Source organism: Dromiciops gliroides, chromosome 5 (genome assembly GCF_019393635.1).
Source record: "Dromiciops gliroides isolate mDroGli1 chromosome 5, mDroGli1.pri, whole genome shotgun sequence".
Classification (NCBI taxonomy): domain Eukaryota; kingdom Metazoa; phylum Chordata; class Mammalia; order Microbiotheria; family Microbiotheriidae; genus Dromiciops; species Dromiciops gliroides.
In genome coordinates, this window is record NC_057865.1 from 292,831,091 (window position 1) to 292,846,326 (window position 15,236).

The window sequence follows — 15,236 nt, forward strand, 5'->3', positions numbered from 1 at the left end:
CCTGGGACTCCATCATGAGTGTGTTTCGCCCTAGGGGGACAGCCCGGCTCAGCACTGTGCCATCCCACTTCACACGGGCCCCCCTCCCAAACCCAAGTGCTGGCGGCCCCCACGTCCCCAGGCTCTGTCTCTGTAGTGCTAACACTGACCTTGTCTCTTCCCTGTCTCCCCTACATTTCCCAATGGCTCCCACACTAATGTAATGTGTTGTAGATACTGGTCAGACTTAGTGAGGCCAGAGGGTTAGACAGGGCCTGGGGGGATGGTTTGTGTCTCTCATATCAGGAAAGGGGCAGATTGCGCCACCAAAACTGTGGTGGCAGGGGACTCTCTGGTCAGATAAGAAAGGCTGGGGGGAGGGGTGGGGCAGATCAGCGGGGAGTGGTAGGAGAGGAAGTCGAGTGCTCCCAGCCCTTGAGATGGTGACACAGGGTAACTTTTTTTTATGGGGGGGGGGAGGGCAGTGGGAAGCAGGGGCAATGACAGAGAAGGGTATAGCACCTCACAGTTTACAAAGCCCATTTTGATCCTCAGAAGGTCCTCTTGGGAGGTAGGCAAGGCGGAATTGTCTCCACTGGACCAAGGGAAATGATTTGTCTTAAAGAAGTCAGGTCTACGACACCCGGTCCAGCATCTGCTTACTTAGCTGAGCCATCTTCCCTCAGGGCTGTTGGTTTTCTCCAATCAGGGAACCAGAGGTCAATGTGGGCTGCCCCTACCCTGAGTCTGAGAACTCCAGAAGCGTAACCCCTCCCCTACCCCAAGACCCATTTGAGAGGGACCCCAGGAATTCCCATCCTCGCTCACCTAAAGAAGCGCCCAATGGAGGGTGTGTGTAGGATCGCTTTAGGGCTGGCCCCTGGGTGGAGGTCACAGGCCAGTCGCCCCTTCTCATGAGTTCTCAAGGCCACTCACATTTGTGGAACACCCCTGGTTTAGGTTGTAGCGAGCCTTCAGTTTTCTTGCCCTCCCCTCTGGGCCCATGGGTGCTCCTCTGCTCAGGTTGGTCCGGCAGGAAATATGGAATGGAAAGAGGGGGCATCTCCAACCCTTTGGGGGCCCTCCTAGCCTAGGAGTGTGGGGAAGACAGCACCTTCCTTCTCTCCACCGCCCCTTCTCTCTTGTCCCCCCTAGAAAACATTGTGTGTCTTGGAAACTTCTGTGTGGTTCCCACCTAGCGGACCTGGTGTCCGCCTTTGTAACTGGCAATAAACGGTTAGGAGTGGCCTTTGTCTCCTGGCTTCTTCAGGCTGATGGAGGAGCAGGGCGGGATGAAGTGATTGGGAAGAAGGGAGCCATATTCAGTCTGCATGCATCCTTCCCATCCCAGGACAATGCAAACTCCCAGGGATGGGATCTCGCAGCTGTCTGCATTTGTCTTGCTCCTAGAGGGTAGGACACCATACCGAAAACTCAGGGCACCATCCTCATCTCGGGGTCCCATGCATAGGTAGGACCCTGGGGCCACCTCCCTTTGGTGCCCCCTTCCCCAAACCTGGGAGAGGGGTCCTCATTCTGTATGACTGCCCCCTGCAGCCCTGTTACTGACCTACTCTCCCTACACTTTGGTCACATCCTTGTAGTCCCTGAGCGAGCCTCAGTTTCTTCATCCATAAAAAGAGGGAGTCAGACTGATGTTGATGGTTTCTGGGGTCCCATCTACTAAAAAGGAAACAAAGTAGCCCAGGCAGAAATGACTTTCTGTTGTTTAATAGAATTTGTGACACGATAGAGCTCTCCACTGTCTAGAGCTGCACCCCTCACCTCCAAGCAGAGCTGTTTCTTATGTACAAACATACACTCTTCTCCAACCAAAAAAAAAGTTTTTTACACAGAAAAACAAATGATTGATTCTAGGTGAGGCTGGACAGCACGTCCTAGCACAAAGGTCAGAGATCAGGGCCCACAGCCAGAGTAAGACCCAGAGTGAACAGGTCATCTTGTGGAGGGACAAAGCAGGCCTAGGATGGTGAGTTCTGGACCTCTCCTCCCACCTTTTAACAGGCAGCCACAAGGCTGGGGGTGTGGAGGGAGGGGGCAACAAAGCCACCCACAGGCCCATAGCTGTGTCTTAATTGAGACGTGTTTGTTAAATGGCATGCCAGGGGGCTGATACTGTCTTTGGGGGGGATAAAGGGTGACCAGGGCACCAAATCCCTCTTTTTCTAGGGCTTGCCTTCTGGGGGAAGTGGGGTTTAAACTCTTAGGCATGCAAGGATGAGGCTAGCACCCACCTTTTGGGGAACCTGTGGTGTGCAGCTGGGTGGATTTCACCTTGCCCCTAATCCAAGATGGACCAGAGCGGTAGGGAGGAACCTGGCCTGTAGCCAGCCCTTCACAAATGCTTACTGATGCACTTCCTCCCCACACCTCAACTGAAGCCTGAGAGGAAGAGAAGGGAGGGAGAGGAGAGAGAGAGAGGGAGAATCCCACCCCCTCCTGGATGCCTGTTGACTTTGTAACTGCAGGGTCCAGTGCATGGGAACTCGGGTCCAGAGATCAGTAACCTGGACTATAGATGCCCAGAGGGATGACTCAGGTCATCCCCCACATTTTCTGTCTGTCCAGTTGTCCATCTATCCGTTCGTCACTGCTGCCATGACAAAGCTTGGTTGGGCCCCTCCCAACCCAAGACCAAAGATACTCAGTTCTTTTCAGCAGGCACGCAGGGGAAGGGGCTAAAAGATGGGGAGCAAGGGGGAGGAGAAGGGCTGCTGCAAAGATCCACCCCCCCACACAACTGCAGCCAGATGGGCTCTTTCTCCATGGGTCTCGAAGGTGTTTCCACTACCCCCAGGTGAAGACACCTTGGTCCCTGAGCCCTCAGGGACACCAGCCTCATGCTTCGTGTGCACTCTCTGGGAAGAAGAGCTCCCGGCACCTCTGCACTGTGTCCTGGGGGGAGACCACACTGTGCCCCACTGTGCGGGGGTCATCGTAAATCTCATAGTCATTTCCTCCCTGCAGAAGAGAGCAGAAAGGACGTTCACCCTCAAGGAGGTCCAAATCACCTTACGTAATGTATCCATGGCCCTCTCCCCAACCCTTTCCAGTAGATCCTTGAGGGAAGGATTCCCCCCCCCCCCGATTTTTGTGATTCTAAGCACCCAATGATAGTTCCTGGTATACAGTAGGCATTTAAATTTTTTCTTTTTCTTTTTTTTTAGTGAGGCAATTGGGGTTAAGTGACTTGCCCAGGGTCACACAGCTAGTAAGTGTTAAGTGTCTGAGGCCGGATTTGAACTCAGGTCCCCCTGACTCCAGGGCCGGTGCTCTATCCACTGCGCCATCTAGCTGCCCAGCATTTAATATTTATGAAACTGAATGGCCATCCCCACAGAGCAGCTTCCTTTGGGGTGCAGCAAGACAGCCACTCAGGGATACCAAGGCTGAAGAGCCATTTCAAGAGAGACACAGAGCAGGGACCTTAGCAGGATCCCACTGGAAGAAACAGGGATGCTGAGACTTGGAGGCTCAGGGCTGGTGGATGGGGAGGACCTGAGCACTGTCCTCCTATCTGTCAGGGAAGGAGGGATGAACTTTACTCTGAGAACCGGGGGTAATGGGCATTGACTCAGCAGCGTCTCTCAAGTTCCCCAGGCTTGGTTCATTGGTAAGCCGGGGGCTTTGGACAAGATGGTGGGTCCTCCCTTCTGTCTCCCAAGCTCACAGTGCTATGCCCCTGAGTCTCAGAGGGGCAGATTTTGGCTGTCTAGAGATAGAAGGGGTTGCCCTAAGAGCCCACCATCACCAGAGACACCCGGGCTAGGTGACCGCTTTGGGGAGACGTCGTGGACCGGGCCTAGGCTTAAATCTCAGGTCTGTTGTTTCCGCACCAAAAACTCAGGGCACCATCCTCATCTCGGGGTCCCACATAGGTAGGACGAGTCGCCCTTCTGGGCTTTGGTTACCTCATCTCTGGGACAGAACAGATGACCCCTCTTCCAACCTCCCCCCATCGTGCCTAACTGGTGATGCTCAGGGCTTCACCCAGCACAGCAGTCGGGCGGCCCTCCGAGGGAGCTGGCTCGGCTCCGTGCCACAGCAGGGGGCACCCCAGCAGCCTCCACCTCCCTTCCCAAAAGAGCCGAGGGGGGGAAGGTCACAAGCCCGGAACTCACGGGGCTGGTCTCATTCCCAAAGAAGTGAATGGTGTCGAAGCTCTCCTGATCCAGGCGGTCAAGGCAGTACCGCTTGTCCCAGCCCTCAGGGAAGACATCGAAGCTGATCATGCCTCCTGGGCGGCCAAAGGAGAAAGGGGATGAGAGCCCTGGAGGTCCCGGGCTGAGAGCCAGAGTCATTCAGACGCAAGCTCCCACGGGGCAGGGAGACTCCCAAACTCACTTTTCTTAGTCTGCCCGGGGCTTATTAGCTCGGTAGCCAGCACACAGCAAAGGCTGGAGGAATGCTAGTGGAGTGAGGGAGTGAGGGAGTGAGTGGATGGGGAGAACACAACCCTGCCCCAAGCCAGCTGTGTGACCTTGAGGAAGGACTTCACTCTCTCTCAGCCTGTTTTCCCCACATTAAACAAGGGGGTGGGGCCAGGTGGTCACTAGGCTCCTTTGAGTTCTGACTGGGGAGCTGAGAGTAAACGCACCCAGGTGACAGTGAGGGTGTCCTTAAGGGTTAAGTGGGAGGGAGAGATCCACCCAGTCAGTTTCCATCCCACGCACCTCGGGAGAACCTTAGCCCTTTGCCCGCAAACTCTGCCTTCAAGGCCTCCACGAATTTCTCCCGGATCTTTTCTTTCTGTAAGAGGGATCACAGACATTTCCAGGGAACGTTAAAGAGTGTGTAGGGTTTTATTTGTATCATCTCATTAGTATTTACTCACATTTATTCCTCACATTGAGTCTCTCAACAATCATATGAGGTAGATGAGGATATTATCACCCCCACTTTCAGAGGGTCATAGTTTTGACAATGCTCAGAGCCTGCCTCGGACACCAAGCCAGACAACCTTGGGGAAGTCATTGGCCATCTCTGAACCTCTGTTTCCTCTTCCATAAAATGGGAGTCACAAAAGCTTCTCCCCACCCTGAGTTATGAGGACAAAGCGCTCTGCAAACCTGGAAGGTCTATGGAAATGCTGCCTATTATTATTATTATTATTATTATTTTTTGGTGAGGCAGTTGGGGTTAAGTGACTTGTCCAGGGTCACACAGCTAGTAAGTGTCAAGGGTCTGAGGCCGGATATGAACTCAGGTCCTCCTGACTCCAGGGCCGGTGCTCTATCCACTGCGCCACCTAGCTGCCCCTCCTGCCTATCATTATTGCTGTTGTTATTTATTATGATTATAGTCATCATCACCTCCCAGATCAAAGCCACCCCTGCTTGAAAGAATCTCCCATTCTTGCCCTACTGCCTCAGTGCTGTTTATGAGCATGAACCCTAAAAATACTATGGAAAGTAACTCCTTCTGGCATATCAGAAACAGCCCTGGATTTGGACACCAGGGACCAGGGTTCAAATCCTGGTCCCTTTATTTACTGTAGGATCCTCTGTGACCTGGAACTAGTCGCTTCCCCTCCCCAGACCTCACTTGACTAGGCTACAAAATGATGACAATGAGGAGAGTCAGAACAGAATGTGGAGAACCTCCCATGTTGGGAAAGGTGACTGACCTCTCTGAGCCTCCTTATGAGGGGATGGGACTATGTATGATCCCCAAGGTCCCATGAACTAGAATCATTTTCTAGTCTCCGAGAGAGGCGCAGGCACCGAAGAGAGCCCCTCCCCCTCCCACCTCCCCAGCCCAGGGCGACATCCCCTCCCATTACCTTGTCCAGCTCCGAGAATTCAATCCTCTCCTCAAGGGTACAGCTCCGGCCGATGGGGGAGACGTTCAGCATCCCATTGCGGAATTCGATGAAGGTTCCGCTGTGGACAGAGGAAAAATATGAAGTTGGGGGTGGGGAGAGAGCCCACAAGAAGCTCTGAACGAGGTCTCCCCAGGGCAGCTGGCCAAGCAACTCACCCCAGGGGGTAGAGTTCTGAACCTGGAGCCAGGAAGACCTGAGTTAAAGCCCCGCTTCTGGCACTCGGAGCTGTGTGACCCTGGGCAAGTCACTTCCCCTGTTTGTCTCCTCTATAAAACAAAGATGATAATAATAGCACTTCCCCCTGCCGCCCCCCCACCCCCTCGTTGTGAGGATGAACTATTTGTCAAGTGCTGTGCATACTTTAATATGCCAGATACATTCTGTTGTTATTATATTCTTGGTCTTAACCCCCCAACACACACACAGCCCTGATATTCCATGTTCCAAGCTCCCTCCTAGTTCTGACTTTTTCTATTCTAAGCTCCAGCTCTGCCATCCCCTGTTCTCAGGCTCTCCCACCGCTGACCTCCCCTGTTCTTAGGCCCCTCCCAAGCCCCGAGGTTCCCGGTCCCAAACTCCCTTCTCGGAGGTCTCCCTCAGGACAATGGGGTTGGGGGCATCCTGGCCTCACCGCTTCTTGGGCAGCTTCAACAGGGCCATATAGTTGAGGCAGAAGTTGATGAGGTCCTGCAGAAGCTCCTCCCCAAGGTGGTTCTGGATGGTCTGAGCAGGAAGGAAGAGAGGGAGGGTGAGAAAATGCAATAGAGTGGGGGTTGCTCCTCTCCCCCCCCCCCCCGCCCAGGGCTGGGTCTATGAGGGACAGATGGCTCTAGCTCCCAGCCCTGCAAAGTCCCCAGGGTTCTGGTCCCCTCCCCCAGCTGGGGGCAGACCCTCTGGAGAGAAGCCCACTGGGGCCTCAGCTGACCTATCTGTAGCATGGGGCCATTTCTGCCTCAGGCTGCCCCTAGGTCGGGGAGTGTCAGGGCATCAAGTGAGACCCCCCCCCATGTGGGTGAGGGACAGAGATTGAGGAGGGAAGGGCTGGGGCCAAACAGGAAGTAAACTGAGGACCAATGGAAGAGAGGGAAGTGAGGAGAGACCCTGGAGTGGGGAAGGGGCTCGGGGAGGACAACCTGCTTGGAGAGCAGTCGCCCATTTTTGTATTGAACTGTCCCGTTCTCTGCAAAGACGTAGTCAAACTTTTCTATGACTTGGGGTGAGGAAGGAGGTGGAGCAGGGAGTCCAGCCAGGGTCCGAGGCAGATGGAGACCAGGAAGGAATGAAACACAGCAGAAGTGACCCCAAGTATCCCCCCCATTCTGACGTGAGCACCCCCCTCCATCCAATGGAACCAGCATTTCTGAGCCTCACTTTCCTCCCATTCATTAGGAGGTGAGCCCCACATCATCATCTGCAGGGCTGGGATTGGTCTTGGTCGTGCACGCGACAAGTCTTCAGATCCTTCAGAACCATCGTGTCCCCCACCCCCACAAGTCATTTCTCTCTCTAGTTTAAACACCCCCACTTCCTTCTCTGACTAGCTCGGAACAGCTGGAGTTGGCTTTGGGAGGGAGGCCCCCCTGCCCCCTTGCCTCCCAGCTCTGTTCCTGCCTCTCCCTCTCACTGTTTTTTGAAAAGGGGAGGCCCGGAGGCGTTCCCCTCATTCCCTCACCCTCCCTCACCCCCCCTGCCCTGCCGGCCTCCTCACTTCCTCAAGCGAGGGGAGAAGAAAATGTCCCCGTATCTCCCCACCCAACGCAGGGCCTGGGAAGTGAAACTTCTCACCTTCATCCCCCTCCCCCAGCTGCTCGGCAATCTTGGAGTAGTCGGAGCCTCCCACCACGCCGATCTTCACCCGTCCCCGAAGCTCCTGGAGGAAGGCCGCCACTTCGGGGTCGATTTTCTGGGGAGGATGAGAGAGCCCCCACTCAACACACACGTTCTTCTGAGACCTTTGGACCAGACTGGGGTCCTTGAGGCCCATGGGGTCCTCTTCTCCCTCATTGCAAAGCAAGGCAATTCACGTCAAGCTTTCCTTAATTGCAGGCACTGCCATGGATACAAAGATGAAAAATGAGCCAGCCCCTGCCTAAATAACAGAGGCAGTGTGGCCCAGTGGAAAGGATGCTGTATTGAGAGACACAAGATCTGGGTTCAAATCCTGCCTTTGACACTGATACCTATATGATACTATTGGGCAAGGCACTCTCTCCTCTTTGGGACTCAGTTTCCCCCTCTGTTGCTCGTAGGCAACTGCCTGAGCTCCCTTCCATCTCTAGTGCTATGAACCAGCTAATAGGAGGGACATGAGGTCCACAAATGACGGGGCCAAGGTGAGATCTGAGGCAGGACCACAGGGGGATGTGGACGAGGGAGGTCCCTTTCAAATGAGGCCCCCAGGCAGGATTCCCAGAGGAGATGACAGGTGTACTGTGCCTCAAAGGCAGAAGAGTTAGAGAGAGCCTCTTTCAGCAGCACGGGGGAGGGGCCCCGTGTGGAGGGGACAGAGAGCACCCTTGTTTTCAAAAAACAAAACCGATGGAGTCTGTAAACTACAAGCCTATGAACTTGACTCCAGTTCCTGGAGAGACTGAGGTGGCATCAGAGACAGGCGAGAAAAGGTGAAAATAGAAACATGTTGGAAAGGCTGTGGCAAGCTAGGCGAGCTGTGAGGTGAGCATCAGCAATATCCTTCCTTCTTCCAGCAGGTTGCCAGACCAGGAGCAGGAGAACACTACAGATAGAGATTTTCCTAGATTTTTTTTTTTGCAAAGTATTCGACAAAGTATCTCAATATTCTTGTGGGGGAAAAGGGTGGAGATGTGTGGACCTGGCACACTGGTCGGCGGAATGCCTAATCATTAATAGGCAACTCATTTTCACCTCTCTGGGCTTCAGTTTCCTCATCTATAAAATGAAAGGGTTGGGTTAGATTAGCTAAGGGAGCGCTAGGGATTGAGCTAAATTAAGGCTCCCTATGGGACCAGTGGATAGAATGCTGAGCCTGGAGGCAGGAAGAGTTGGGTTAAACTCTGATAATCTGGTCTCAGACACCTACTAGCTGCGTGACCCTGGGCAAGCCATTTAACCCTGTTGCTTCAGTTTCCTTATCTGTAAAATGAGCTGGAGGAGGAAACCGTCCTTGTATCTTTACCAAGAAAACCCCAAATGGGGTCACAGAGAATTAGACATGACTGAACAACTCGGGACCAGAGAGTTGGTCCTACTAACTGTATGGTGCGAAAGCTGCCTGGCCAAGGAAAGGGGAGAGGGTTCGAGGGTCCTATCTGCCAGGAATTCAATTCAAGGAATATCAACTCTCTATTCTGTGTTGGCCACCAGGGTCTCAAAGCTGGATAGGCCAGGCTCCTAGCCCTCTGGGAAGCAGGGCAGTGATAATAACTTTAGAAATCAATAGGAAACTAGTAGGGTTTGTTCGTCCCAAGATTTAGGGTTGTGGAATGTATGGGAGAGGCCAAATGGAGGGTTGGGTTTGGGGACAGGGATACCTGGGTTCAAATCCCATCCCTGACACTTACCAATCATCAGAGGACAAGTTACAACTTCTCAGAGATTCCTTATCCCATTTAAGAAAATGCTTTCCTCAGGAACCTAACCTGAAGCCTTTGGACCTCAGTGTCAGAATTCTCAGATTTACTCATTCAGAAGCAATGCCCTGCTTCCCCCCTCTCCAAACCGTCCTCTCTTGGGATCTATAAGAGGGTGATGAAAGTAAGTTTAGGGCAAAGGTCTTTAATGGATCTTACAGAAGTGATTAGGGTCAGGGCCCACCTAAGAGCACAACTCACTTCCACGTCCTTCAGAGGCATAGGGGTATGTATGGATCAGAGGGAAGAAGTCCCTTTGGTCACTTCTGGTCACTGTTTACAAACAAGACATAGACAGGACAAATTAGAAATAATCTTGGGGCTAGAATTAAGAGGACTCTTAATTTGGGATCCACTGAACTTCAGAGAGTCTATGAACTATAATGGGGTGGGAATGATGTTTATTTTCATTAACCTCTAATAGAATTGTATCAGCACTTCTTTCAATTATCATTTTAAAAAATTCTGAGAAGGGGTTCACAGCAAAAAAAAAAAAAAGGCAACAAACTGCCATCTTAAACGAAGCAGGAAATGTTAACAGTGCCATCTTGTGAAGTTTTCCCCGGTCAAGTTTCCCATAAATGTTCCTTCAAAAATGTCTTGGGTTCTTAAACAAATTATTAGAATTTAAACAGAAGCATAATTTGTGAATTTCAACATGGTCCTTCCGGAACTTCAGGGACATTGTCAACATTTGGTCTCTAGGGGGTAGCCCATCTCCCCTTCCCTGTCTCCCAGTTCCTTCCGACTCTCTCTATGTACGAATGTGGATACGGACACACGTACCAAAAAAAAAAATCTGCATTAAGGACATGTCTGAGGGTAGAAGGAGAACTGTCGATTTGGACACTTTCCTCTTAAACAGGACCTGCTTGAATTTAGTTTCAAGATATATTAATAAAAATGATTTCGGCCAGACTTGTGCCTAAAGAGCACAGTTTTTATATTTTTCTTGGACAAGTAAGATGAGGACAATCACTGCCCAACCTCCCCCAGCCCCTTTACAGCATCGCTATGAAGCAGAGGGAAAGCCCTCTGCACACCAGGAAGGGCTACCTAGATGTCATTTATTATTAGCATCCGGCCGAGGGGGAGGCAGGGGGACTTCCAGGGGGTGGGGGTAATTCATCCAGGTCTTAAAGGAAGACTAGGATGTCGGCATGGATGGAATCGGGGAGCTCTTTTATGTTCAGGGATCAGAGAAAAAGAAAGACGGAGAGGTGGGGAAAGGCAGGTTGAGTTTGGGATGAGTGGAGAGAGAACAGGGAAGAGAATAATATGGGATCAAGCTGGAAAGCTACATTGTAACCAAACTGGAGAGGGCCTTGAATGCCAGACTAAGAAATCTGGACTTTGTTCAACTGGCAATGGGTAGACACAGAAGATTCTACTTCCCAACTGTGCTTTCACAAACATCACATTTTTACAAACAGGTAAGTAGGGTGAGGTTTATTATTACTTATTCCTATTTTAGAGATAAGGAAACTGGCATGGGAGGAAGGTTAAGGCTAGGCTTCCCTGCCCTAGCCTGAGGTAGCTCCAGTCTCCTCCCTACCAGCTTTCTCCTACATATTTGCGTAACAGTGAGGGTGAGCTAGGGGGGAGAGAGGAGCCAGGATGAAGACGGTCAGTCCAAAGGTCAGGATCTATCAGGGAAGGGAGGGGGCTGAAGGGGGTGAGGATGTGTCCCCTGGAACTTCAGCACAGGGCTAGGCGTTCTGTGGCTTGGGCCCCCCTTGGTCAGGGCCTGAATCACCAGGAGAAATGAATAATAATGGTCGTGATGAAGGTGGTGGTGATGATTATATCCACAGTAGTAGCAATAGAGTGCTTTAAGATTTGCAAAGCATATTATAAATATTATCTTATTTGATCCTCACAACAGCCCCATGAACTAGGTAGGTGCTATTATTAGTCTCTTTTTATAGATGGGGAAACTGAGGCAGAGAGGTAGACTTGCCCAGGGCCCTTACATCTACTGAGGGTCTGAGGCTGGATACTTCCTCACTCGAGTTCTCATTTTTTTTTTTTTTATGTCTCTTACCTGCCTGATGTAACCATTCCCTCTCAGTTCTAGATCTAGGAACCAATAAATATAGGGATGTTAATAAGCGGTTCTTCCCCCCACTTCTAGAATGGGACCTTCCAGCTCTTAAATCTATCATATCCCAAATACTCTCCTCTCTCTGGCTCCTAGCCCAGATCACAGGCTCCTTCCAAGAGCCATCTCCAGAATCTCTAGCTCCCCACTCCCACCCCCAATGAATAGCACATTCTCCCTTAAAAATCAAGTTTCCCAACCCCAGGGAAGGGGCTCCATCATTCCTGATTTTTCACCCCCAGGACCCAGCTTGTTGGCCCAGGCAATCAACAAGCATTTATGAAATGGCTACTATGTGCCAGGCCCCAGGGTTCAACAAGTATGTACCAAACAGCCCAGTAAATAAATCAGTGTTCCCCCAGCCTGGAACCTCTCTACCATTTATAGTCTGTGAGAGATGCCAGGGAAGGTAGGTTACTGTCTAGGGTTGGACAGACAGAGTGTCAGAGGTGAGAGTCGGACCATCTACACTAATGTCAGTCCAGACGACCATGCTCAGGCCAAGCAGTCAGTCCAAGACAGTCCAATATTCGAAATGGAGGGGGGTGCTGGGGAAGGGAAGGGGACAGGCACTTAGGTAGTGGTGAACAGAGGCAAATAAAGCAATGTCAATACAAAGTTGGCTAGAAATGAGATCTGTTGTTTATCCCACTGAGTGAGAATCAGGATGTACAAGATGGGGAGGCAGGGCATAGGTAGGGGAGTCATGGTGGCTGCAGAAACTGGATTAGGGTATCTAACTGGACCAAAGCGGGGATGGGAAAACTAGAAATGGGGGGGGGCTGCCGGTGAGGGTTAGGAGAGCCACAGAAGGGATTAGAGCTGGATTTACTCTTTTTTTTTTTTTTTTGCAGAGTAATGGGGGTTAAGTGACTTGCCCAGGGTCACACAGCTAGTAAGTGTCAAGTGTCTGAGGCTGGATTTGAACTAAGGTACTCCTGAATCCAGGGTCAAAGCTTTAACCACTGTGCCATCTAGCTGCCCCCCTGGATTTACTCTTACCCAAGACTATAAACTTGTTTAAAAAAAAATCTTGATCATTATATTTTAATGGAATTAGTTTCCTTTGCAATTCTACATACTCTGTGCATTTAAAAACAGGACTACAATTTAGAAATCAAAATGAACAACTTTTGAAAAGAATATTGTGTTAGGGAAAAAAATTAAAAACCTGATTTGGGGAATATTGGGTTCACCAAACTGTCAGTCCGGTCCAAGTCACAAAGAGGGATGAGTTTATTAGGGTTGGGGGTGTGATCAGAGTACCTTTGGGGTGGGAGTCATGGGGTGGGGGGAGAAGTTTAGGGTGGAGGGAGGTACTAGTTGAGGTACCAGGCCTCTAAGAAGGGACTAGGGTGGCCCGGATGGGTTGGGGGCGGGGCGGAGGGGGTAGGGATGGGGGGACGGCTCGGCCTGGGGTGAAAGCCATGGGGGTAGCAGTCCTAGGGAAGTAAGGGATGGAATTAGGGTGTCCCCAGGAGGTGATGTGAAGCTGTCATTCCTGGGAAGGCTTGGGTGGGAGGAATATCAAACGGGAGGAAAAATGGGGGAGTGGGCAGTTAGGGTGAGGGCGGCATGACAAGTGGGAAGGAGTGTGAGGGCTGTTCAGGGGAGAGTCAGCCTGGGCTTTGGGGTGCAGGTGGAAGGAGGGGTTGGGGCCCGAGCCCCAGGGAGGTGCCTGCGCTCACCTTATTTCCTTGGCATCAGTCTTCTAAGCCAAGTTCTCTCCGCCTCCCCTCCCAGAAGCGCGCACACACTCCTCTACCCTAGCCCAGCCGCGGGTCCCAGCCCCCCATTCCTCACCCGAGCCCCTCCCTGCGCTGACCCTGCGTCGCCTCCCGCCCTGGCGTCCATCCATTCATTCTCCGAATGCAAGTCCAAGAGCCGCAGGCAGAGGCCTTGGGCCGGAGGAACGGGCGTCTGCGGGGTGGCCATACCTGGCGAGCCGGGGTGAGGGTCCCGTCCACGTCGAACAGGCAGAGGACGCGCTCCTTCCTCCGGGACGCCTCCCCGTTGGCCATGACCTAGGCCCGGGCGAGTGGCGGAGGCTGCTGGGTTGGCGGGAGTGACCTAGGCTTAGCCTGAGCTGGAAGAGGAAAGAGAGAGAAAAGCGGGAGGGGGAGACAGAGAGAGGAGGTGGAGCCCAGCCCTGGACCTCTGCTGCTCACGGGGCTGCCAACACGTTCCCTTTCCCCGCCCAGGGTGACAGCCGGGAGGGGAGGGACCTGGCCCCGCGCTGTCAGGTCTGGCCCCGCCCCGCCCCGCCCCATCCACCAGGCCTGCAGCTGCTGATTGATTATAACAGCCCCCTCCAACGCACCTCTTCAATGCCAGAACGTCAGAGCCGAGAGGGAACTTAGAACGGGGGCTGTCAGAGCCGGGAGGGAGCTTAGAACGGGGGCTGTCAGAGCTGAGAAAGAGCTTAGAATGGGCTGTCAGAGCCGGGAAGGAGCTTAGAACAGAACAGGGGCTGTCAGAGCTGGAAAGGAGCTTAGAACTGGGGTTGTCAGAACCGGGAGAGAGCTTAAAATTGGAGCTGTCGGGGGCAGATAGGTGGCGCAGTGGCACCAGCCCTGGATTCAGGAACACCTGAGTTCAAATCCGACATCAGACACTTGACACTTAACTAGTTGTATGACCCTGGGCAAGTCACTTAACCTTCATTGGCCACCAAAAAAAAAAAAGAATTATACCCTCTTGCACACAAATCCAATTAGAATAAAATAATAAGGGATGCTGTCGGAGGCAGCTAGGTGGTGCCATGGATAAAGCACTGGCCCTGGATTCAGGAGTACCTGAGTTCAAATCCGGCCTCAGACACTTGATATTTACTAGCTGTGTGACCCTGGGCAAGTCACTTAACCCCCACTGCCCTGCAAAAAAAAAAAAAAGAATAAAATAATAGTTTATTTAGGGTGCTAGGGAAAGGAAACCAAGCAAGAAATCCTTGGACTTCTCATGGGAAGAAGGCAAGGCACAGAGACGTGGCTCTGAGCTACCTATCTCCTCCAGCAGGAGACAAGCAGACACTTTTATAGAGGTCCGATGAGGTGATTGCCTGACTGTGGAAAGTTCTCCTATTAGGGGAGGACCATCTCCCGCTGGTGGTGGCTGGGGGAAGTTGGGTGAGCTCTGGATCTCTCAAGCCATCTCTCTGTTCCTCACGGAACAAAAGCAGCAGCCACACCTAATCTTATTTCCCAAAGGGGTGGGGGAGACTGGTTAGGTGTGTCTGTCCTTTGGTTTAGTTTCAAGGAGAAGGTGGCTTGATTTACCCCACAAAACTTCTGGGGTTTCAATGAGAAGGTTTCTTGATCTCCCCAGAAAACTTCTGGGGTACCCTGGGCCCATAACATTTCCTTCCTTCCTTCCTTCCTTCCTTCCTTCCTTCCTTCCTTCCTTCCTTCCTTCCTTCCTTCCTTCCTTCCTTCCTTCCTCCCTCCCTTCCTCCTAGAGCTCACTGTGGGGAGAATCTGAAAACCTGAATACAGAAGAAACTATGACAAGAGAGGAAGGGACAAGGTGCTTTGCCTGATCATCTCCCACTAGGGGTATCTGGGAAGGTTCTGGGAGAAGGACCTTGAAGGATGGGTACAATCCCAACAAAAAGTGGGGAGAGGGCAGAGCCTGTGAAGTGCCTGGACCTGAATGGAGGACTGTGAGGACCCAGTTTAGCTGGAGTAGAGGCAGTGTGAGAAGGAGA

General features: G+C 52.1%; 1 protein-coding gene across 1 annotated transcript; it reads right to left on the minus strand.

The window, feature by feature from the left end:
• Positions 1 to 1,694: 1,694 nt before the first annotated feature.
• PMM1 (phosphomannomutase 1) lies at positions 1,695 to 13,744 on the minus strand. Its single transcript, XM_043967949.1, has 8 exons — positions 13,471 to 13,744; positions 7,610 to 7,727; positions 6,958 to 7,034; positions 6,456 to 6,547; positions 5,783 to 5,882; positions 4,674 to 4,749; positions 4,122 to 4,237; positions 1,695 to 2,961 (listed from the first exon to the last, which is right to left on the minus strand). Exons 1-8 carry the CDS (start codon positions 13,552 to 13,554, stop codon positions 2,839 to 2,841), a joined length of 786 nt encoding a protein of 261 aa, XP_043823884.1. The 5' UTR covers positions 13,555 to 13,744; the 3' UTR covers positions 1,695 to 2,838.
• Positions 13,745 to 15,236: the final 1,492 nt, after the last annotated feature.

Bases quoted from the DNA above. Each gene is read 5' to 3' on its own strand.
- PMM1 (XM_043967949.1), bottom strand. From the start codon at position 13,554: ATGGCCAACGGGGAGGCGTCCCGGAGGAAGGAGCGCGTCCTCTGCCTG. The intron at 6,548-6,957 runs GTTGTCCTCCCC...CTTCCTGCTCAG, and splicing joins GGCGACTGCTCTCCAAGCAG to ACCATCCAGAACCACCTTGG. The intron at 2,962-4,121 runs GTGAGTTCCGGG...TCTCTTCTGCAG, and splicing joins TTGGGAATGAGACCAGCCCC to GGAGGAAATGACTATGAGAT.